At 33.0% G+C, this 24,429-nt stretch overlaps 1 protein-coding gene across 3 annotated transcripts in view; it reads left to right on the plus strand.

Annotated features, from left to right (window-relative positions):
* The window catches only part of LOC145246173 (uncharacterized), a 422,674-nt gene that overhangs the window by 293,698 nt on the left and 104,547 nt on the right, over positions 1–24,429 (plus strand). For all 3 annotated transcript variants that reach the window (XR_013863104.1, XM_080108045.1, XM_080108046.1), the window contains 7 exons: positions 2,722–2,813; positions 7,438–7,611; positions 13,409–13,480; positions 15,575–15,677; positions 17,341–17,475; positions 19,918–19,984; positions 23,512–23,617. Coding sequence is in view for 2 of the 3 variants with exons in the window: in XM_080108045.1 (XP_079964171.1) it covers positions 2,722–2,813; positions 7,438–7,611; positions 13,409–13,480; positions 15,575–15,677; positions 17,341–17,475; positions 19,918–19,984; positions 23,512–23,617 (749 nt within the window). In the remaining variant the exon portion in view is untranslated. The remainder of the gene's footprint in view (positions 1–2,721; positions 2,814–7,437; positions 7,612–13,408; positions 13,481–15,574; positions 15,678–17,340; positions 17,476–19,917; positions 19,985–23,511; positions 23,618–24,429) is intronic.

Raw genomic sequence — 24,429 nt, forward strand, 5'->3', positions numbered from 1 at the left:
TTCCAACACACACCTAACAGCAAGCCATGTTTCTCCCGAGAATATGCTGCTGCTATCGCGCACAGAAATCACTTTTTCCATAGCTACCAACGTAATAGATGCACTGAGACTAAAGCTGCTTTCAGGACTGCCAGTAACCACTGTAAAAGAGTAATAACAAAATGCAAGAGAGCTATATGCCCAGTCTGTTAAATCCAAGGTAGCTGATCAGCGGCTTGGTTTCCACCAGTTTTGGCAAATAACAAATAGGATCCTGAACAGAAGTGTGCGTTCTATCCCAACCATTATCAATGGACCAGAGGTCATCTCGTCAGCGTCAGACAAGGCCAAACTATTTGCAAAGAACTTTGCAGCTAATTCTACCCTATGCGACGAAGGCCATCAACTCCATATTTCCTCCTATAACACAGAACAAGCTAGGTAACATACAAATATCCGTGAATGAGGTCGCCAAGCTAATCAGGAACCTAGATTCCAGTAAAGCAACTGGCCCTGATGGCATCCCAAATATAGTTTAAAAAGCTTCAACCAGAACTTGCTCCCATACTTACGAAACTATTTAAGCGCTGCCTTAAGGAGAAGTGCTTTCCGACTCCCTGGAAGACCTCATCAGTTTGCCCTGTATTTAAGAATTCAGGTGATAAGTCATCTCCCTCTCAGTACAGACCAATAAGTCTCCTGTGTGTCATGAGAAAGTTGCTGGAATCCATATTAAATAGAGAAATAGTCAACAACCTCAGCAGGAATAACCTTCTTATTGACACACAATATGGTTTCCACTCTGCAAGATTTACCGCAGATATGCTGACGGTTATATCCCACAGGATTAGTGAATCCTTTCTAGGGCAATTGCTCTTGACATATAAAAGGCCTTCGACAAGGTATGGCGTAAGGGTCTACTTCACAAGATTTCCAGCTACGGTATAACTGGAAATGTTTTCTCAATCATTAAATCATTTCTCTCCGATAGGCTCATAAGATTAGTGGTAGATGGACAAAAATCGGAGGCCTGCAATATAAATGCTGGAGTCCCTCAGGGGTCAATCCTGGGTCCAACTCTCTTCCTGATCTACATCAATGACCTCCCTAAACACGTGCTTAAATCATTCGTTGACATCTATGCTGATGACACGACCATCTACGGCAACACATCAAAGGCTGTACATGACAAAGTTCTCTCTGATTCTCTCTCCTCTGATCTCGAGCGAGTGCTTCAGTGGGGGAAGATGTGGCTGGTTACCTTTAATGCATCCAAAACCAAACTCCTATCCTTACATCATCAACGCTCTGATCCCCACCTGGCATCAATTGTGATGGATGGCTCTCGTCTGGCTGAGGCCCCGTGTTTTAACAAGCTTCTGGGTTTGACCTTCACTCCTGATCTGAAATGGAACACGTACATCAAGTCTGTTGCCAAGTTCGCTGGAAAGATGGTGGGATCCTTATACCGCTCCAGAATATATCTCACTACTGATGCAATTCTCTATCTATGTAAAAGCCAAGTACGTCCAAGGATGGAATACTGTTGCCATATCTGGGCAGGAGCTGCTAAAAACAGTCTATCCTGCCTTGACAGAGTACAAAATAGACTTCGTGGCTTAGTGGGGGATGCCCTTTTCTCTACCCTGCAACCTCTCTCCCACAGAAGAGACGTTGCGAGCCTATCCTTGTTTTATTGTTATTTCCATGGCAGGTGCTCGTCTGAACTCTAATCTCTGGTTCCCCCTCGCCAATCTTTCACGAAAAACAACCGTCTAGCTGAATCCACTGTGAAAAATTTCCCCCACTCTATATCTGTGCCTAAATCAAAACGCGGATTCCATGAACAAAGCTTCTTTCTTAGAACTGCACGCCTGTGGAACTCTGTTCCGTCTGCCTGCTTCCCGCCGGACTACAACTTGGATGTGTTCAAGTCCAACGTTAACAAATTCCTTATGAACCGCGCCCTTAAGTAAACACTTCCTCAAATCTCCACACTTACGTTATGTACTTGCAATAACCCTTATCCCTGAGTGGCTTTCGGGCCTTGATAAGTGGTTATCACTGTATAAAAAAAGCATGGTAAGACAATATTTCTATTAAGAAGCAAGTGAACAGTGAAAATTAAAAAGTGACCATTATACACGGACGAATGTACTGCCGAATCCTAAGTCTTCTCCTTTGTTGAACATAATGAAACATTTATCACTATACTGTCGGGGTGGATGGCGGTGCTGTCTGGTCGTGAAATACGGTTGAATATGGTATTTGAATTTATAGAGTCAACTAAAAAATAAAAGAGAATTGCGTATCAGTCAGCAACGAACCGAAAGCCAAAGAAAAAATGCTGCCAACTTTCAAAATTTATGTTCGTAAGCGAACACGTTATCGATCGGACTACGACGACACATGTCATGACATTGAAATTTAGCTTTTTAAAATGAAACACTGAATCGACCGTTCGCGTATGCACGATTAACACAGTCGAAACCAAGGTTTTAACCTGTCCCCAATTACAAACAAAATTACATTTCTATATGAAACAATTAGCGATTTTTTTCTAATTTTTCGATATTATGTATTCGAGATTGTTCTTTCTAATGCTTTCAGGTTCGTGACTGTTCGATACGAATGACAAAATCTTCTAGGGGGCATACAAACACACACGCAAACTAACACACAAACATGCACACAGACTGCTTAGATTTATATTATAAATTATTATATTATTTTTTCTTAAAGGAACTGCCAGCAGACTGTGCTTTACAAATGGAACCTGGGATTTGCCAAATATCGAATGTGTGAAGAAATCAATTGTAGATGCAAGATCAACGGTGAGTTATATATCTGATTAAAGTTTTACGGCATATCAACACATTTGGGTACATTTAATACCAAAGAGAAAAGCAAATTGCGACCCCGGATACAACAGCAAATATCTCGCACATTTCTGCTCCAAACTGGTAGTATCTGTCAACGGTCTCTGAGTTCAATACCATCAGGCAAAGGCCGTTGATCTATAAAATATATGCGTATAAAATAAATGAATCTTTAAATATTTGAATATATTAAAAAGGTGAAAATTTCAAGCGCTCGAATAAAACCCGATCTTCACAATCGAGCAAGTGTTGCCCTTTTTCTTCCTTGCAAACTCTTTCTTACAGAGGAGACGTCGCGAAACTGTCTCTGCTGTATCGTTAATTTAAAAAATATCAACATACCATAAAACAAAATATTATTTATCTTTGATTTCTAAACTTTTCAATTCCTGTCGGATAGCCTTACATTTTGACCAAAAAACATAATGGCAAACAATATTTTCTGTTTACTTCATTTTTTTAATTTTGCTTTATCATCACCAGGTAATTTTGCAATAGAAATCGATGACGTCACTCATGAATTATGTTTCCTATCTGTCAATGTTTATAGGTAAAATACAAGCAATTAGTTGAATGTAATTTATTTACAAAAGATATCAATTGAATGCTATTTATTTGCAAAAGATATTAATTAAATTCAATTTATTTACAAAACATATTCATTGAATTCTATTAATTTGCAAAAGATATAAATTAAATTCAATTTATTTACAAAAGATATTAATTGTATGCTATTTATTTACAAAACATTTTCAAGTGAAGGTTATTTATATATAAAAGATATTATCTGAATGCTATTTATTTACAAAACATATTAATTGAATTCAACTTATTACAAACGATATCAATTGCATGCTATTTATTTACAAAAGATATTAATTAAATTCAATTTATTTACAAAATACACGAATTGGATTCAATTAATTTACAACGGATATCATTTGAATGCAATTTATTTATAAAAGATATCAATTGAATGCCATTTATTTACAGAAGGTATTTTAATTTATTTACAAAAATATTTTACTTTATTTACAAAAGATATCAATTGAACGCTCTTTGTTTATAAAATGCTTTCGGGTTAATGTTAATTATTTATTAAAGACATCATTTGAATGTTATTTATTAACAAAGGTTATTAATTGAATGTTATTTATAAAAGATGTCAATTGAATGCTATTAATTTACAAAGGTTATCAAATGAATGCTATTGATTAATAAAATGTTTTCAAGTGAATGTTATTTATATACAAAATATATCAATTGAATGTTATTTATTTATAAATGATACCAATTGAATGTAATTTCTTAACAAACCATATTTATTTAATGTTATTTATTTACAGAAAATACTATTTGCATGCTTTTTATTTACAAAACTTATATATTGAATGTAAGATATGTACAAAAGATATCAATTGAATGTTATTTATTTATAAAAGACATTCATTTAAAGCATTTCTTATGTAAACCCAACCATGCATTATCACGCATATGCTACATGTTAAATGTGTAATATAAAACGTTCATTCATAATTGTTTCAATATTCTGTAACTTTGTTAGGTTCGAGACGTTTCGGGGAAGTTTTTGTATTATATAATAACGATGTGATTAATTTTTTAACATTTAGTTTCATATAAATAATTCGTTTAAATAGTTTTTAATAAAGAGTTTTAATATGCATACATATATATGATATGCTAATTATGTAAACATTATTAGTTACATATGTGCATACATGATTCAGTGAAATCGCAATTAAAGGATAACACTTCATCAGACCAAAAAAAGGAGCCTCCTTGAATTGGGTTTCGATTGTAACATGTATGCACATATGTAACTCACGATGTTTGCATTATAAATATATATACTGGCTTTGTCCTGAATTGAGCATTTCTTAATAATCACGTGAGTTTCATAGGATTCATATATAAGAAAGCAATCGATGTATCTAATATATATACATGTATATATATATACATATATATATATATATATATATATATATATATATATATATATATATATATAAGAGCAAATAGTTAATAAAACATGTTAAAAACACTTTGAAAAAGAGTTATTTGTTAATTTTATTTTATTTTAATTATATATATATATAAGTCACCTATGGAAAAGGCTTTAATTATATATATATATATATATATATATATATATATATATATATATATATTTATATATATATATATGTATATATAATCAAATTTTAATGATTCAATGAATTTAAAAATTTATGACGTGAAATGATTGAGTTTAATATCATAGATGTTTTATTATTCTATGTAAGACAAAGAATACAAAGGAAAACCATATATATATATATATATATATATATATATATATATATAGTTGGTAAAATTGGTAATTAGTAAAAACTTGAAGAAAATGCTCAATGCCATTGCACAACAAATATGGGTTTTATTTTTATTACCGTTTTATTTGTTTAGCTACATATGTTTCAGATGTTTGGACCATGTTTACGATCCAACAGCTTCCTCAGACCTGTGACGAAACTGTTGGATCGTAAACATGGTCCAACATCTGAAACATATGTAGCCAAACAAATAAAACGGTGATAACCAAATGATATATATATATATATATATATATATATATGTATGTATATATATATATATACATATATATAATTAAACCCTTTCCATGGGTGACTTTTATATGTAGGTAATTAACAAAACACCCTGCATGTTATTTTTTACTAAAGAAAACAAAGTACACGATTTAACATACAACTTACTAGGTAATTATTACTCAGCATAAATTACAACTTTGCATGAAAAAAATTATATGCTACAACGAATGATATATACAAAATGCCCTCGATACTTTCCAATTTTTGTGTAAGCGCTTTTATTGATAGTACATACATGAAACTCTAGTTTCCTTCGAAGTCATCTGCTTTTAATGTAATGCACTTATTGTGCCGTTACAACAACTTCTGGAAGGCCTCATGGAAGTCCTCTTGTGTAAGTGCGTAACAATCAGGCTTTAGTACGGTGCATTCCAAATCCTTCTCTAGCTGTCCATTTAAACCTTAATTCATAAAAAATTGGTCAGTCATTTCATAAGATGTATAAGAGTAACACACTGAATTTTCAAGAGATTACGACAATTTCAAATACATGTACAAAAAATCTGGAAATTTATTGAAGGCACCTCGTATATTATGACTTTTATTTATATTAACATGAATGCGAAGAAAACGCCGAAGACAATGAAAGGTGTGTATCATTTTAATTAATCAGAATACCATTCTGATTGAGATGTGATTGGCACAATGTTTTCATCTATGTAATCTCAAATCTTCTTAAAGTGTATAAGCTGCCATATTTTATGTTAGAAAAGTGGGTTATATGTGGTTTCGCAGATTGATTAGCCAACGTGGTTGACTGATGCTGATGTCAACTAGTGATATAAAATTGCGAAATGCGGATATATGAACGAAATGCGTTTTAGTAGTTTTTGACACAAAAACGCGACTTTTTTGTGCCTTGTCTTTTTCAGGTAAATTTTACTGAACTCGTCTGCATTTACCGAGAAATTGAATAAAAGAAAGAAGACAGCAAACTAAAAGGACGTTGTTACGATATGTTTTTATTGCGAAATACGCATAAAGAAACGAAATGCGTTTTAATAGTTTTTGACGCCAAAACTGTTAAAACAAAATAAATAATACCGACTTTTCTTGCGTTTTCTCTTTTTCAACAATTTATTACCAAAATTATTCTAAAAGAGATCTATTCATTTAAATATTATTTTACTTTTAATTATTTTTTTATAACATTTCATATAATTTATTTCATGTATTGGGAAATACAGAAAGGAGCACACACATCACAAAATATTAAACCACTAAAGTCATTCTAACAATCACTAGTAACCTAAAAACTTAATTCACACTCTTTTAATCACATTCTTGTTAAGCGCAAAAGTTTTCGGTAAAAAATTTGCTGAAGGCACAAAAAGTCGTTTTTTCTCATCTTATTTCTGAAGTTAAACAAAATAAAATTGCAACTACTTTTTTAAAAGAAATTTTATTCTGAAAAAACTAAAATTTAAAAATAATTTAAATAATATTTCCCAAAAACATTAATTTAAATTATACAAATGAACTAACATCGTGATGAACCCATTTAAAAAAACCGTGTAGTTTCAACTTTCTTTTCGTTTGCTGTTTTTTTTGTTTTTAGTCAAATTCTTGTAAAACAAAAGATTTCGGTAAAAAATGCCTGAAAACGAAGAAGTACACAAAAAGTCGGTGTTTTTTTTAACATTATTAAAACGCATTTCGTTCCTATGTCCACATTTCGCAATTTTCAATTACCACGTGACGTCAGCATCGTTCGGTTCTCTTTTCTCATTAACCTAGGAAAGTCCATATTGCCGAAAAGTGTTAAACCGAAGCTTATATCTATCGAAACGCTGTGCAAAAAAAATTCAAGATGAGCACAGTAGTCGTAAGAATCCAAATAATACTAACAACTATTCTAAAAAAAAAATGAGAAATCTAATGAAAGATTAATTTACGGTTTTTTTACAAAGCTTGGTCGGATTGAACTTGGACTCGGAGGGGATTTTGAAACTTCCGTTGAAAGCCTCGCTAAGGCGACCAAAGAAGATCTGAACGCGGTGGATATTGACGAAACCATTTCAGCCTTTGACATTGCTTCTAATATCACAGACAAAGCGAAAACAGTCAGCAATAAAGATGTTCAGGTAAAAATCGATTATGTATTGATGTCGGGTACAAACAGTAAATTGTTAAAACTCTTTCTCCCCAACGCTGCAAATTGTACAAATTTCCTTTAAGTTTGTCTAGTTCTCCATATATATTCTCTCTCTCTGTCCCCATGCGTTTAAAACCTCAGCGGCTGTCCTTTCCAATTCGTCCTTCTTATAACCATTACTTGATCCATATGCAAATAAATGACATATATATAACTGATTAATCTACAAAATGAAGTTTTCTTTTTTTTCCTTTCCCCCGAACACGTCATCTGGTATGATAGACAGATGTGCTGCCCCTTTTGTAAGTAATGTCTTTTATTACATCTGTCGCAGATGTGTTTTTTTTTTCTAAAAATCATACTATCATGTTGGTGACATCGTGGCTCGATAGCTATCCGCACGATACTAGTGTTTATATTAGAACCGCAAGAAAATAGATTATAATGTTTCAAAAGGTACAAATCATAATAATGAACTTAACTGATGCTAAAATGTGACCATGTACAGACGGGAACCTAGCACCTATTCATAATTAACCAACCGGCACTCTAGGCAGGACAGAAACGCATTTACAACGAACGTCAATAAAATACAACATTCAAACGATATGAGCATTTCAGTCTGGCTGTTTGCTGATAGGCGAAGTAAAACAACTGAACATAGGTCATCAATGCCTTTTTTTTTCTCGGTCTTTCAGCACTTTCAAATCCTTTTGTTACATACCCCAAGGCTTTCATCGCAATAGATGCAACGTCTACCATCTTCATCTTCCAACATCTTTTTATCTTACATTTCAAATCTTGGTATTCTGAAAGTATCCTGTACCTCTATATGGCCACCATTCGCCCATGTATGGAGTATTGTTGTCACATATGGGCTGGTGCATCTGCTGCTAGTCTCTCGCTCCCAGACAAGGTTCAAAAGAGAGTCGCCAATCTGATAGGCCCTGAACTGGCATCTAAGCTTCAGCCTCTGTCCCATCGACGAAACATTGCATCCCTCTGCCTGTTCTACAAGTATTTTAATGGTGAATGCTCTGATGAACTGCAGACACCTGTGCCCCCACGACGTAGACACCCTCTACAAACCCGACAGGCAGATAAATCCCACCCCCACATAGTAGAGATCCCTACATGTAAAAGATCTTTCTACTCCAGTAGTTTCTTCCCCAGAACCGCTAGACTCTGGAATTCCATTCCAGGTCCCTGCTTCCCTAACTGTACTGACATGCAGAAGTTCAAGTGTAACGTGAACCGACATCTTGCTGCCCAAATCCCAACATAGTGCCCCAGTAATTGCTTCCCCTGATAGTAGCCCCCTACACCAAAATGGCAATGTGCCTTGTTTGGGGTGAAAATGTAAATTAAAAAAAATTACGACCTTTTCCTTTTCTTTTTTCCTCCACATAATCAGCGACGAACTGCGATATCAGTTATTATGATCTTCTATAACTATTTTTCTAACAAAACATTTTATTATTTTTATTATTTCATTATTATATTTTAATATTATTATTGTATTATTATTAATAATTTATTATCATTAATTTATTATTATAATTATGATTATTTTATTATTATTATTATTATTATTATTATTATTATTATTATTATTATTATCTTACTCACTAGTAGTAGTCACATAAAAAATTCTCTTTGAGAACAACTTGTTGTGTTATCTAGAATCTGAGTGACAACAACTTTCTTCTGATTTCCAGTACTCTCCACCATTTTCGACGACCTTTATAGATAGACTAGCGTTTTCGCAACATCCGATTTTTCTTTGACACCGACAATTGGTATTCACTGGAATTTCGGTGGCAATAAGCCTTCGCAGGGTCCCAAGCCTCCTTGTACTCATCAAGTGGAAGTCTCGCTAGTGCTTTCTCTCCTCGATCTTTCTATCCTCCTTGACCTTCCTTACTTATTTGGTGTGGTGCCCGTTTATGGTGACACGCACAAATACCAAAGAGCGGAAAGCAGGAGCGCGAAAGGGGTTTATTATTATTATTATTATTATTATTATTATTATTATTATTATTATTATTATTATTATTATTTTTATTATTATTGTTATTTTTATTATTATTGTTATTTTTATTATTATTATTGTCATTATATTTAGTATTATTCTTATTATTATAGTTATTTTTATTATTATTGTTTTTATTATAATTATTTTATTATTATTTTTTTATTATTATTTTGATTATTATTATAGTTTTTTATTATTATTACTTTTATTATTATTATTGTTTTTATTATTATTTTCTATTAGTAGTAGTATTAGTATTATACTTATTGTTATTAGTATTATAATTATTGTTATTAGTATTATTGTTATTATCATTATTATTAATAGTATTTTTATTATTATTATAGGTTTTATTATTATAATAATTATTATTATGATTATTGTTTTATTATTAGTATTCGTAGTAGTAGTAGTAGTAGTAGTAGTAGTAGTAGTATTAGTATCATTATTATTATTATTGATGTTGTTGTTGCAATTATTATTATTATTAGTAGTAGTAGTATTCTTATTGTTGTTGTTATTTATTATTATTATTATTAGTAGTAGTAGTAGTAGTATTGTTGTTATTATTACTTTTATGATTTTTATTCTTCTTAGTATTTTTATTATTATTGTTGTTGTTGTTGTTGTTATTATTAGTATCATTATTGTTGTTGTTGCTAGTATTATTATTTTTTTTATTTTATCATTATTATTATTTATAGTAATATTATTGTTATTATTATTTTTATTATTAGTAGTAGTAGTAATAGTATTATTATAATTTTATTATTATTGTAATTATTATTATTATTGTTGTTGTTGTTGTTATTTTTTTTTAATCTTTTTGTAATGATAATGATGCCACTGAGCATCCTCTTTAAGAGAGAAACACTATGGTATAACTTTGGATCTGGTGACAGTCGCCTCAACCAGCTACTGTTTATGGATGATTTGAAAATATTCGGTAGAAATGAAAAGGAAATGGAGAGACTGGTAGAACTTGTGGGGACATACTCGGAAAACATTTGGATGGAGTTTGGGATTAGTACATGTGCGGTGCTGGTGATGAAAAGAGGAGTAAAAGTTCATTCAAATAAAATAGTGATGCAAAATGAAGAAATCATGAAAGAAATAGAAGATACAGGATATAAGTATTTGGGAGTGCTGGAGGGTGTAGGCATCATGAACAGAGAAATGGAGGAAAAAGTCAGGAAGGAGTATCTTAGAAGAGTGAAACTAATTGCAAAGTCGAAACTGTATGGAGGAAACCTAATGAAAGCAGGAAATGCATGGGCAGTCAGTGTTTTGAGATAAAGCGCAGGGATTTTAGAATTGTCTGACAAGGATTTGCATGCCATGAATATCAAAACAAGAAAAGTTTTAGCAATGTTTAGGTGTATTTCACATTCGAAGTAGCGTAGCAAGGTCGTATCAAAAGAGGAAAGATGGTGGGAGAGGATTGAAAAGTGTAAAAGATTGTGTTAGAACCAAGGAGATGTCGTTGAAGAAGCATGTGGTGAGAAGTGAGGAGTGGATGCTTAAGATTGTGGCCAATGAAGTGGAGGTCTGTGAGATCAAGGCTGATTATGTGAAACGTATGGATAGAGAAAGGGTACAGGAACTGGATAGGAAGAAAATGCATGGAAAGTTCTTCCATGATATAGCAGAAGTGGCTCATGAAAGATCATGACAATGGCTTAGAGCTGGGTATCTGGCTAAGAGTACTGAAGCTTTTGTTTGTGCAGCACAAGAGCAGGCATTAGGAACACGATTGTTCAAAAAACTGGTTCTAGGAGAGGAAGTTGCTGCAGAATGCCGGATTTGTGGTAAGACCTCAGAGTCAATTGCGCACCTTATAGTAGGGTGTAGTGGACTGGCCCAGAGAGAGTACCGCAAAAGACACGATCGCATGGGACTGGATATATTGGGAGGTGTGTAAGAAGGTTGGGGGGTAAATGTGCTGGAAAATGGTTTGAGGAGTACCTGATGAAGTGAGAATAAGTAGGGATGGCAAGGTAGAGGTATGGTGGGACAAAAGTGTCATACCGACCAAGCAATTGGACCATAATCGTCCGGATTTGGTCGTCATTGACAAGGTCTAAAAAAACTGGCAGATTGTAGACTTCTCAGTACGATGGGACGGGAATGTGAGAGACAAGGAGAATGAGAAGTGGAGCAATTATGCTACATTGGCCTTGGAGATAAGGCGTATACACGGGGTAAAAACGCAAATAATCCCTGTCGTAGTTGGTACACTAAGAGTAGTATCAAGTCCTCTGGAAGGACAATTGAAAAAACTACAAATCCCCGATGTTTTAGGTGGCCTTCAAACATCTGCAATAATAGGTACCACCAACATCCGTAGAAAAACCCTTGATCTTTGAAGCTCCTGGTTTGAAGCCGGGATTGAGGGAAATCCCCTTGAAATGAATCCCATCCCTTTCCAGAGAGACGTTCATAAACGAAATCAGAATTATTATTATTATTATTATTATTATTATTATTATTATTAATAATACTTGTAGTAGAAGTAGTAGTAAAGTTATTATTATCATTATTATTATTATCATTATTAGTATTATTGTTGTGTTGTTGTTATTATTATTATCATTAGTATTGTTATTAATAGTATTATTATTTTTAGTAGTAGTAGTAGTAGTAGTAATAGCATTATTATTAGCATCATTATTATTATTGCTGTTGTTGTTATCATTATTATTTTTTTTATTTTATTAATATGTTATTATCATTATTATTTTTATTGTTATTATTATTATTATTATTATTATTATTGTTGTTTTGTTTTTATTATTATTATTATAATTTTTTATTATTATTATTGTTATTATTATTATTAATATCATTATTATTGTTGTTGTTGTTGTTATTATTATTATTATTGTTGTTGTTGTTGTTAGTAGTAGTAGTAGTAGTAGTAGTAGTAGTAGTAGTAGTGTTATTATTATTGTTGTTGTTGCCGTTATTATAATTATCATTATTATTATTGTTGGGGGTGGTATTGTTGTTATTATTATTGCTATTTATTAATGTTTATTATTATCATTATTATTATTATTATTATTATTATTATTATTATTATTATTATTATTATTATAACAGTTGCATTTTATAACATTGTTTTCTTTTTCTAATATTCTTGTTGAAAAGATGTATGTGATACTAGGAGATATAACTCAATAATTATATTAAACAATTGATTTATTTTTACCAATTATTTTATGTATCTCATATAAAATGAATGCTTTTTGCATTTTATGAAAACTAAATTAAATATGAGTAAAATATATTTAAACGAAAAAGTAAGAAAAGATTAAAAGTATTTTTCTGATTGTTAGGGTAAAATGTTAAAGAATGTATATTGCAATAAGTAATTGATTTCATGAAAGTGTTAGTCAAGTAACGAACAATTACTGAAAAAAATAAAAATTGTCTCATTTCGTGAAGATGTTACTATAGCAACGAACAATTACTAAAAAAAAAATAAAAAATAATCTCATTTCGTTAATTTTTCTTACAATGTTACTATCTAGGAACTTATATAGATTAAAAACTACGAATATTTAAAAAAAATTACTTATTGAAAAAGATGATATTCTATCGCCAATGGCATGATGCAACAAAAACAATTTAATGTTGTCTAATGATAATCAAATTACCATTTATTAGATTAAATTCTACTCATATCTATCTTTTTAAATGCATTTAACATTATTTTGTATATTAGAGATATATTTGACTTATTTTATAGAACTTGGTTGGCGTTATCAGTAATCTGCTTGCAGAAGATACTAAATCTGCTTGGATAGAGTTGGAAAAAAAGGTACGTACCATTCATACAGGTTGGAACGATAAAGTTGTCGCTCTAAATGACAACAATACTACAGATTTATTTTAAAATTTTATTGAAGTTCAGGTAACTTGGTTATATAGTAGAGCTGGCATATATTCAATTATATGGGTCCGGAACTGGGAGCATGCCTTTTCCACAAATGCTGGCGGGAGCTCGCCGGATTGCGGGGATAAGGCCGGGTTTGGTGTAGTGAGGGAGGTCATGTTTGTGATTTTCTCGACGTTTGACCAAATGAAGTAGTTCAGCGGGTTCAGGTCGGCGGAGGAGGGGACCAGTAAGAGAAGGGTACGAAGTCGTAGCACTCCTTCTGAAGCAAATTCTGGGTCTCTTTAGACTTGTGGACTGGCAATGAGTCCTGCTGCCACATACATAGAATGTCAACGGACACCTAACTATCCCAGGTTCCTATCGCTCATGGGATTCGTACACAACTGGCCAAGTAGTAGTTCGTCTCCAACAAAAAAGATAAACAGTTTTAATCAAACGGAAATGGAATCATGTAGTCTTTTCTGTGGATTTTATCGTTCTATTCTGTATTTTATTTTTGTCAGATAAGGATGATGAAAGTATAAGTTGTTTATTGAGATACAAACTCCAGATGAAAAATGTATTTACATTTATTTGCACCATATTTTTCGACATAGGAGCTTCAAACTTAAATGTAAAAAGCTTTAACTTTATAAAGACAGAATCGATGAACAGGGTATCATCAACTTTGCAAATAAAATACAACTTGTCGTTAGGCACCAGTGTTGATTTCAGACTCTTCAGCTCTTCTATTAGAAAATATTTTTAAAAAACTGTAAAGAGAACAGGTGATGAGAATCAACCGGTGCCCGTTGCTGTATCATCGAATAGAAAACATAAACAAATAGAGAATACATTAGTTCCCTTTGATACAATAATAGAAGTCCGTGTCGGGTAGCAACAACTGGAAAGTTAATGAACAAGTAAACAGCTAAGTGCCATGTTCCAATTTGTGAGTTCAACTGGTTAAAACCAGTTGCGGTCTTCCATAACAAAACCAATATACGTGAGATGTAGTCACGTGTTCAATCAATATTACATCATATCTCAGTTACTTCAAACACAAATCCTATGAATATATTCTTTGTATATATCTGCCTTCATGAGAATAGCATGTTACAAACATTTAAAGTTACACGCGTTTACACACGAAGACCCAACACGTTGTAGTAGAATAGATCGCAAGGATCATAAGACAAGTAATAACTCGACTCTTTTTATTTGTAACATCGAAATTCGAGCCAAGATCAAATGTTAGTATCTGTTCTGATTCTACATTTAACTGTTTTGTTCTCAGTTAGTGGAGGAGAAATCCTTCATGACTGAGATAATTTTTATTTTGGTTCCTTTTCTCCATAGTAAAAATCGACTCTCGTGGGGAGGCAAAGTAAATAAGAACAACGACATTTTGAGGGGTGTTTACCGAATTAAACGTGATCGTAATCTTTCTCTCTGACCTCTATCCTCTCAAATGTCGTATCGAACGTGTTCTTGAACTTGCTCTTCTGTCTGAGCACCCGTTCTTTTTATACTATTTTTCTTGCTCACTACCGTGACGTCATTTAGCATATGACTCGACATTTGCATACGTGCTTTCGCGTTCTGTTATAGATGCGTGTGTATGTGTGTGTTAGTTTATAGGATAGGTTGGAAGATAAAGCAAAATAAAACAATGAGATTTACATAAACAATCACCCATTCATCAAATGGAAACTTCGGATTATATATATATATATATATATATATATATATATATATATATATATATATAAACATGTTTGTGTGCATAATGAATAGCACGTGTTTCATATAATAATCAAATACTCCAACCTTAACTCTAAGCAGTTCAAAAATATGTATATTTGAGTGAACTTTTACAGAAGACGGAAATGAAATCTATTATACTCCGATGAATATAGGCAAAATATCAATTTGTGTTTAATTTAGCGTAAGTTTTGAATTGTAACATGGAATCGTTGGAAAAGGATGATATGCCGTAAAACAGACTCATTATGTATTATTTTCTTTTTAATTCAGAAAAAAGTCTCTGCAGCAACCGTCATGAAACAAATGGATACGTTTGGTAAAGTTGCATCAGAAAAACTGAACGAAACAACGACGATTTCAGAAAAAAATCTTGGTAGGTGTAAATATTTTATAGTATTGGTTGGCTAGCGATATCTGTAGTAGAACAGATTATCCCTGTATATATATATATATATATATATATATATATATATATATATATATATATATAGTTCATTATTTCTTTTAGGGATACGAAACTTTATTATAGCTGTTAAAAAAGGGTGACTGAGTTTTTTAATCCATCTTATTATAAATTTTCCTACTGTATGTCTGTCTGTGTGTGTGACGCGATTTATCTCAGCCTACAGGCAACCCACCCAGGTAAGTTAGGCAGCAAAATGAAACTTATGACCAAGCGGATGTTTTAGTTATATTTATATCCAGGTTTGGTGTATGGAAATGCAAAAAAAAATACAAAAAAAGAATAACGAGTTACTAAACAACGTTTTATTTACTGGATATTTTTCCAGTGAAAGGACCCAAGTTTTCCCAGCTGGGCACACATGGGTTCTTGTGTTTAAAAAAGGACGGAGGGAAAACATTTAATGGATGTTGAAAAAAAAATTAAATAAATATGGGGGTAGAATCAGCCGACCGGGTTTTGCCCTTACTTTTCAACGCCGAATCGATTTATTATTATTATTTTTTTATTTTTTTTTTTTTTTTTGTATAGGGAAACGAATTCAAACGGGTAACAACTTAAATAAAATCAAACCAGCGGAAAGAAAAAAATGCAGGACAGACTAAAATAAATCTATAGTTATGATAATTATACAATTAAGAGGAAAGGCCTTGTATAATGTTTGAATGCATATATATGCATACGTTTACATATATTTATACACACATACACACACATCCCGCATTTTGCTAATTCCTGCCCTCTGATGAGAAGGAGAGTATTTCTTCGAAACTCCGCGGATTAAGGACTATCCACTTATCTTGTGCTTCCTTTTTAAAATTAAATTACTTCATTTAATCACATAAATTAATATAGGAAGATATAATTTATGCGTAAATTTTCTGTATTTACTTCAACAGTGCTCAATACATAGGAAGAGCTAGGTAGTAAGTTATGAAAAAATATATGGCAATTAAGGTACACAGAATATTCCGCGTGACATTCTCGTGAGAACTGATCAGGCCTATGCATAAGGCATAAGCCTGACGAATTCTCACCAGAATGAAATGCGGAAAATTCTGTGTAGCTTAATTGCCATATATATTTTCATAACTTTATCTATCTATATATATATATATATATGTATATATATATATATATATACTAGCAAAAATACCTGTCGTTGACTGGGTTCAAAAACAGCCTACAGAAAATGGGCTCTGATTTTTGAAAGTATGATAGGTTATGAAAAGGAAGGGTTGTAAAGAGATAGCTTCGAATTTGGGGGTATCAAAACCAAAGCAAAATATGATGAAAGTAAAAATAAAATAGATAAACCCGATAATTTATTATACCATACCTGTTCACACTGAAACACTTAACACAATATTCTGTGGATCTATATTAAAAAACCTTGTTAAACTTTGTGACATATTTCTATTCTATGGAGGTCAGGCGCGAGGGACACCCCATAATTTTATTGTACCATATTCCTTCAACGACGATGACGATGCTTTTGATGATTATGACGATGGTGATGGTGATGATGGTGATATAGAATGTCATTCTTTTTGTTTGTTTTATTTTTTTGCAGTCCTTGAAATCGCAAAAGTGAGTGTGAGAGATAATATCAACTTCCCAAGCGCCAAAGTAAATCAATCTAAATGGGTCCAAGAAAGTGATTCAAACGTATTTGTTCCTTCGGATATCCTCGAAAGCAATTTCGGAGGTAAGCTTTTTTTATTTAAGCTTTAGCTGCGTGGATCTGACCGACCACCTGTTTTCTCGCTTTAAAAGAACAAACATACGAACAGGGTACTCTGAAGAAAATTGATTAAACGCAAAAATCAGAATGAGAGTGATCAACATCCCTAAGTAAAAGTGTTTCTAAGGAATTAAGTAAATTCAGACGTCATACCCAGGTTGTCAGATTGTATAATTATCAACTGCTGCTGATATTTTGTTATTTGCCTACAAAGGATCTCATCGCACGTACATTAAATGCATATATGAAGAATACAGTAGAACGATATTTGATATGCAGTAATTGTTCCATAACTTTCCTAAACTTTACTTTATAATCTTATATTTTATTTTCTTTAGTATTTTCTGATGTTAATAGACACAAACGTTGACATACGTAAATATATTTCATCCTACATAGCTAATAGTCCCTTTAACATCTTAATCTTCAAGTGTGGCCAGAAATCTTCCACATTTTTGTCAAAGTAACCACCTATGAAACTTCACTCCAAATCTACTTTTAGGGGTTTTTTTCTCTCAGAATAGCATATCTATCGGACCTGACGAGCTTCAAAATATCCTTTGACAAAAGATGTTTACAATGTTGAATATACGATAATAAAATAATATAATCAATGCATTTCATATCAACAGTACAAAAGTAATATAATTTGCATCGCGAACTCGTTAAAACTAGCAAAATAGAAAGGTTTGTTTAACTTTGCAAACTCGTAAAAATTAAATACAAACACAGTTACAAAAAGTGTATTAGCAAAAGATTCTGGGATTATAAATCCCTCGAATCGCTGTTATTTATTACCCCCAGCAGCAGACAGATGTGACACATGATCTAAGGAGGAAACAGTCAACGCAGTGCTCTAAAAGAGGAACACCTTTGCTTTCTAAATTGCATAGGCAGTCTTATCTGTATTCCCCGATCAAGACGCATCGACAGTAAGAAAGAAAATTATTGTATCCAAAAACAAAAAGCAAAGCCTAGCAGGGTGAGATTCCTAGAACTATACAAAACGAATCCTTAAGCCCCCTCCCCCAGATAAAGACCACAGAAATGACTCAGTTCTTCTGGATTGATTGTCGGATCAGAAACTTAACTGTTATGTATCAATGATCAGGACGAGTGCTGAAATTAACGTCGCAATTCCCAGGCGGCATTTTCTTCATTCCCATCTCAGGAAGATGTGACAGAAGGTCGGAAGATGGGGAAGGTAAAGCCAGCTGCCCTAAAATAGGAGGACTCTATCTTTTTAAAATTACCCGCGCAGTGAGCAATAAACCTACTCCACCAGAAAGACGAGAGCGAAGCTTGAGAGAGTGGACCGCCTAGGACTCTCCAGAATGAATGCATCAACCCAGTAAATGAAAAGCCACCGAAATGAGCCAGTGTCTTACGGATAGATTGTCGAGATCGGATGTCGATCAGCATGTATCAGCGATCGAAGTGAGTGTCCAACTGAACGGCGAGACTTACTGTCTCATACCGTGTTTAATATAGATATATTGGTTGTAGTCAACGCTAGACTGGAAAATGTGGACCACTTCCCATACCTAGGCAGCATCCTATCATCAAAAGCCAACATAGATGATGAAATACAACACCGTCTCAGCTGTGCCAGTGGGGCTTTCTCAAGGCTAAGGAAGAGAGTATTTGAGAACCGTGACCTTCTGGCAAAGACCAAAATCATGGTATATAAAGCTGTCTTGCTGCCCACTCTTCTCTATGGATCGGAGACCTGGACCACATACAGGAGGCACGTAAAAACCCTGGAGACGTACCACCAAAGATGCCTCCGAAAAATCCTCAGAATTAGTTGAAAGTGCCGACGCACCAACACCAGCGTCCTGAGTGAGGCTGACATTCCCACTATCACCGCTACTGTTGCTCAACGCCAGCTCAGATGGACTGGTCATGTTGTCCGAATGCCGGATCTCCGCCTCCCAAAACAGATTTTCTACTCTCAGCTTGTTGAGGGAAAGCGTGCCCAGGGTGGCCAAAAGATGAGGTATAAGGACAACATCAAAGCAAATCTAAAGCGGTTTCACATGGACCTTGAGACATGGGAGGACGTGGCTGTGAGCAGGTTGGCATAGTGTGTGTGTGTAACTGCAAGAATCTCTTCAGCCTGAATGGCATGACTTGATTGTGAAGTATGGATATTCCTGTTCCATTAGAGACAAAAAGGAAATAGAGAATAACTGTTGGCTTTTATAGTACGCGCAAACTATTATATTTTTATTAGGTTGAAAATGTACTAATTTAGGTTTATGCTTAATCTAGAATCTATGCATGAAACAACATTCACTGACGCCGTTCCTGCTAATATTAGTTTGTAAATACTTTAATAAAACGTAATGATCGTATTCGAATAAAATACGAAAATTACTTTAATAAATGTATGTTCTTTTGCAGTTAATGATACCGTTATAATGAACGCAGTTTTATTCCGTAATATGAAGGAACTGTTGCCAAAATACGAGTAAGCAATATTTTTATCGTTACAGTTTTTACTAACATGCTTTAAATATAAAACCACGTCTTCGTATAAACAGTTTTTTGCTAGTTTTGCATTAAAACTTCTTTGCTAAAACATTTACAGTTAAAACGTTGTTATAAAACATATTTTCTGTTATAACGTTTTTTTTTTCTTCATAAGTCGCTATTTAAAAAAGTCAACTTGTTCTACTAGATTATACTCAATTATTGTTTAGGACTAACACTAAACTTTTTTTTTTACATTTTCACGCCAAACAAGGCGCATTGCCACTTTGGTGTAGGGGGCTACTATCAGGGGCAGCAACTACTGGGGCACTATGTTGGGATTTGAGCAGCAAGATGTCAGTTCACGTTGCACTTGAACTTCTGCATGTCAGTACAGTTAGGGAAGCAGGAACTCGGAATGGAATTCCAGAGTCTAGTGGTTCTTGGGAAAAACTACTGGAGTAGAAAGATCTTTTACATCTAGGGATCTCTACTGTGTGGGGGTGGGATTTAGCTGCCTGTCGGGTTTGTCGAGGGTGTCTACGTCGTGGGGGCACAAGTGTCTACAGTTTGTCAGAGCATTCACCATTAAAATACTTGTAGAACAGGCAGAGCCCATGCTTTTGATTAATTATTTGGAAAGCATACTTGTTTAAGACATTTTTCCTGGAATAACAGTTTTTGTAGGGCATATTTATTTAAAGAATATGTATTTAATTCATATGAGCAGGGCAACTACGTGGTGCTTGGGGGAAGTATAAATTTACTTTTATCAATAAAAATTGGATTCCCAACTGTTGTGGCAGTCAAGTAAGTACTGCTGTAAAAAGAAAGACAATTAATCAAGTTTACAATTACAAAAAATTCCCGACTTAGAGGAGAAATCTTTCTACTGTCGTAGCCTCTGTCGAAATTTTAAGGCAGGCATACAAACATACATACATGCATTTAAACCAACAGGTGAGATTTACATGAGATCTGGTTCAAAAGGGACGATAGCTTTTTGATAAGTATGGCTTCTAGTAATTTTAGTCGTCGTGTGAAATTGTTAAGGTATCGAATTTTAGTATTAGTTGTTAAGATATATCTAATGTCGAAAAACTGTAAGTTTTTATCATAGAATGTTAAGTGTTGTTTTATGGCGCTATTGTCAGCCAAATGATAGGCTAATCACCGAGAGAGCGTTGTTGTAATGTTGGCTTTATATGCGTTCTATAAGTTTTTAGAGTGGGTTCGGAGAGATTTTTAGAAGGGGCAAATAAATTCATACACTGCATTAGTTTGGTTTAGTGTGGTGTTAGTATTATTATTGTTTTTAATTATTAAATTGGCGGTTTTAAATCTTGTATAATATATTATTAGTTTGATCTTTTTTGTTCTGGTCGATGGATTTGGTGTATCTTTTAATTAGGTGTGTTATTATTTTTTCATCTGTTTTGTAATTAGTGTGCAGTTGGTTTTTATACTATACTTTTGTTAGGGTTAGGGTTTATGTTTTAGTTGTGGAGTGAGTTTTAACAGAGTTTTATGTGCTTATCAATGATTAAAAAAAGACTATAAATACACTAAGCCTCACAGCAAAAGAAAAAGAAAACGAAGACAGCAATCGCTCCTTATGGTAATCGAACGCACCGATAAAAAGCGCTTGAGTAGAATATGGCTGAACAACAACTTGTGGGTGCCATACTATACAACATGCCGACTGAAATAAAAACGACCGCTCGGCGAATCAAAAAGATATCCAGAATAATCGGAAAAAAGAATAACTCTGTGGTGCTCAATCAGATGTGTTTGAATACACACACACACACACACACATACACACACACACACATATATTAAGTTTGTGTGTGCGCGTAGATATCTGTGTTCAGATTGTAGCAAAATAAACTAAAAAAAAGAACACCTGAAAAGTTGGTATATTCTTGATCGGCGTTATCCGGGATAAATAATATTTGAAATTTGAAAATAAATTATTGTTTACGTCAAATTTCCCCGATTTAATCAGTTGATTTTTTTCAGTCTATTTGTGTATTAAAAATGCCGACACATCCTCCGTGAATAAAGGAGTGTGTTGTTTTAGTATACAAATGATTTTTCTGAACATTCGAATCTCTATATATATATATTTTTACCGAGATTTAATTTTTTTTATATGTTAACCTCATTTCGACATTACGTTTTGAAGACAGTATGTATGCTGTTTGACTTTTATATTGTACTAGCGGGGGGTACCCGGCGTTGCCCGGTTGTTTGTAGGTGTGTGTATGGGCGGGTAATTAATAACCCTGCTTGAATATTATAAAAAAGATGATGTAAAAAAGAAAACCTAAAACCAAAACGGAAAAAATGGCATAAATAAACCTGTGTATGGGGAAGGGGTAAACTAAAGAATAAGTGAAGTAATAAAAAAACGTTGCCCGGGTGTTTAAAGGTGTAAAAGAAAAAAAAATAGTTTTGGTCGGGAAGGGGTATTGAAGCCGGAAGCCTTGACACGGAGCCCAAAGCCAACTACTTAACCGTCTCGACCACGAGTGAGAGTAATTGATTAGCGTGTTAAGTTAAGGCTTATAAAGCTAGTAAAAGAGGTTTGATTGACAGGAAGACGCTAAATGAGGTCATCGCGGGATCGTTATTTTTAGTTCTCACTTCCCCCTGTCTCTCTCTCTCTCTATTTGCGTTTGTGTATGTCTCTCTCTCACTTCGTCTTCCTTACTCTAAAGAGTGTTACTAAAAAAAAAAGAAAATGGCGTCTGGCTGGTTTTTCTTTTGTAAAAACTTCGATTGTTAATATTTTTTGTAAGCGTATATTTTTTTACTTCACATTTTTGGCTTGTTATTTTTCGTTTAACTATCGTATCTTACTATTTTTAACGTGATAATAACTTTGGTAACGTTGTCATAGCGTAGAAATTAATAGTTTAGCTTGGGTAGGGTTAAAAAATATTTTACCGATAACAACAATGTTTTTTTTTAATTCAGACTGTCATTACAGCTTGCTGACGTCAAGATCACGTGACATGACTCAGCGGGTTTTAAATACAAGTTGACCCAAAATAAACGGTCCCGTGTATACTTTATGTAGAAGAGTTGGCGCCCGTATTTTTGGGGTCAGTTATAAATCGATTTAAAAATATGTAATGTTTAACATTAAAATGTCACTTTTTTAGGCCCCCCCCTTAAGAAAATCGATCAGTTGACGCACTTCTGATGGTTCTTTTGGGCCAATTTTTTCGATATTTGTCGTCCGGAGGGTGGGACTTTTATATGAAACCAAGGTTGTGAATTTTTGTTCCGGCAGTCAAAAGTTTTTAGCAAACACACAAACATACATACATACATTTTCGCTTTTATATATATATATATATATATAGATGGTTTTCCTATAATTACAAACTCGAATTTTGTGCTATTAATAAAATATGCACGTCTTGAATACTATTAAAAACGTGTTATTCTTTGTTTATAGAAAGAATTCAATATTTTATTTTTGATTTTCTTATATTATTTCGCTTTTATTTTCAGCAATGCAAGTAGCATCATCAATTCGTATGTTTTGTCAATTTCTCTTCAAAAACCTTTGGAAAATTTGACGGACAAAGTAATACTTAATTTTTCACATGTGTCACCGGTAAGATATTTTTTATACATATATGCAATACAACAATTCCATGCAAGTGGGCCTAACGATGTTATCGTGGCCTAGGGCAATTGAAATTAGAGAACGAGGATATCTTATATTCTCAAATTATTACCGTTTCTCATAATATTTCTCAGTATTAATACAGATATTAAGTTATGAACTAAGTTATTGCAGGATTATTTGTATTTAAACTGAGTGGGTTTGATAAAGATAATTAAAAAATGTATTCTAGTTACAAAGTTATAAGAAATCACAATGAATTTTCAACAGTAGAAATCCAAACGCAAACAAGTAATGACAAGACGAAATTGCAAATTTGTATTTATTTTTAAAAATTATCGATCCATTTAAATTGTCTGAAAAACATGAACTTATGTTAATTTATTCATAAATGGTTGCATTCAAAATGAATATATCAGAATATAAACAAAAAGATACTCAAATTCAAAAATGAAATACGGCAGGAACTTCGTTGCAAGCACAATAGTGTTCGCAAGGATATGAAGGTTTTTTTTTTCGAAAATTGATTCATATTATTGAAGTTTATTTTATTTTTTTTTAAGGATTAATGTTTTTCTTCTTTAAACAAAATTATGTAAAAATGTAATGTGCTTAATTACAAAGGGTAAAAATTAAGGTTCTAGGTTCTTTCACATAAGGAATTCTTGATTTGCGACACCAACAAAAATAATTTACTATTAATAAAAACTTTATGTATTTTATGATCGACAGTAGTATTTTTTAATAAAAGCTAATGTATGCATTTTCACAGATTTATATAGGCTATACTTTGAATATTA

The sequence above is a fragment of the Euprymna scolopes genome, chromosome 23, assembly GCF_053919585.1.
Source record: "Euprymna scolopes isolate OS-2025 chromosome 23, ASM5391958v1, whole genome shotgun sequence".
Taxonomy (NCBI): Eukaryota; Metazoa; Mollusca; class Cephalopoda; order Sepiida; family Sepiolidae; genus Euprymna; species Euprymna scolopes.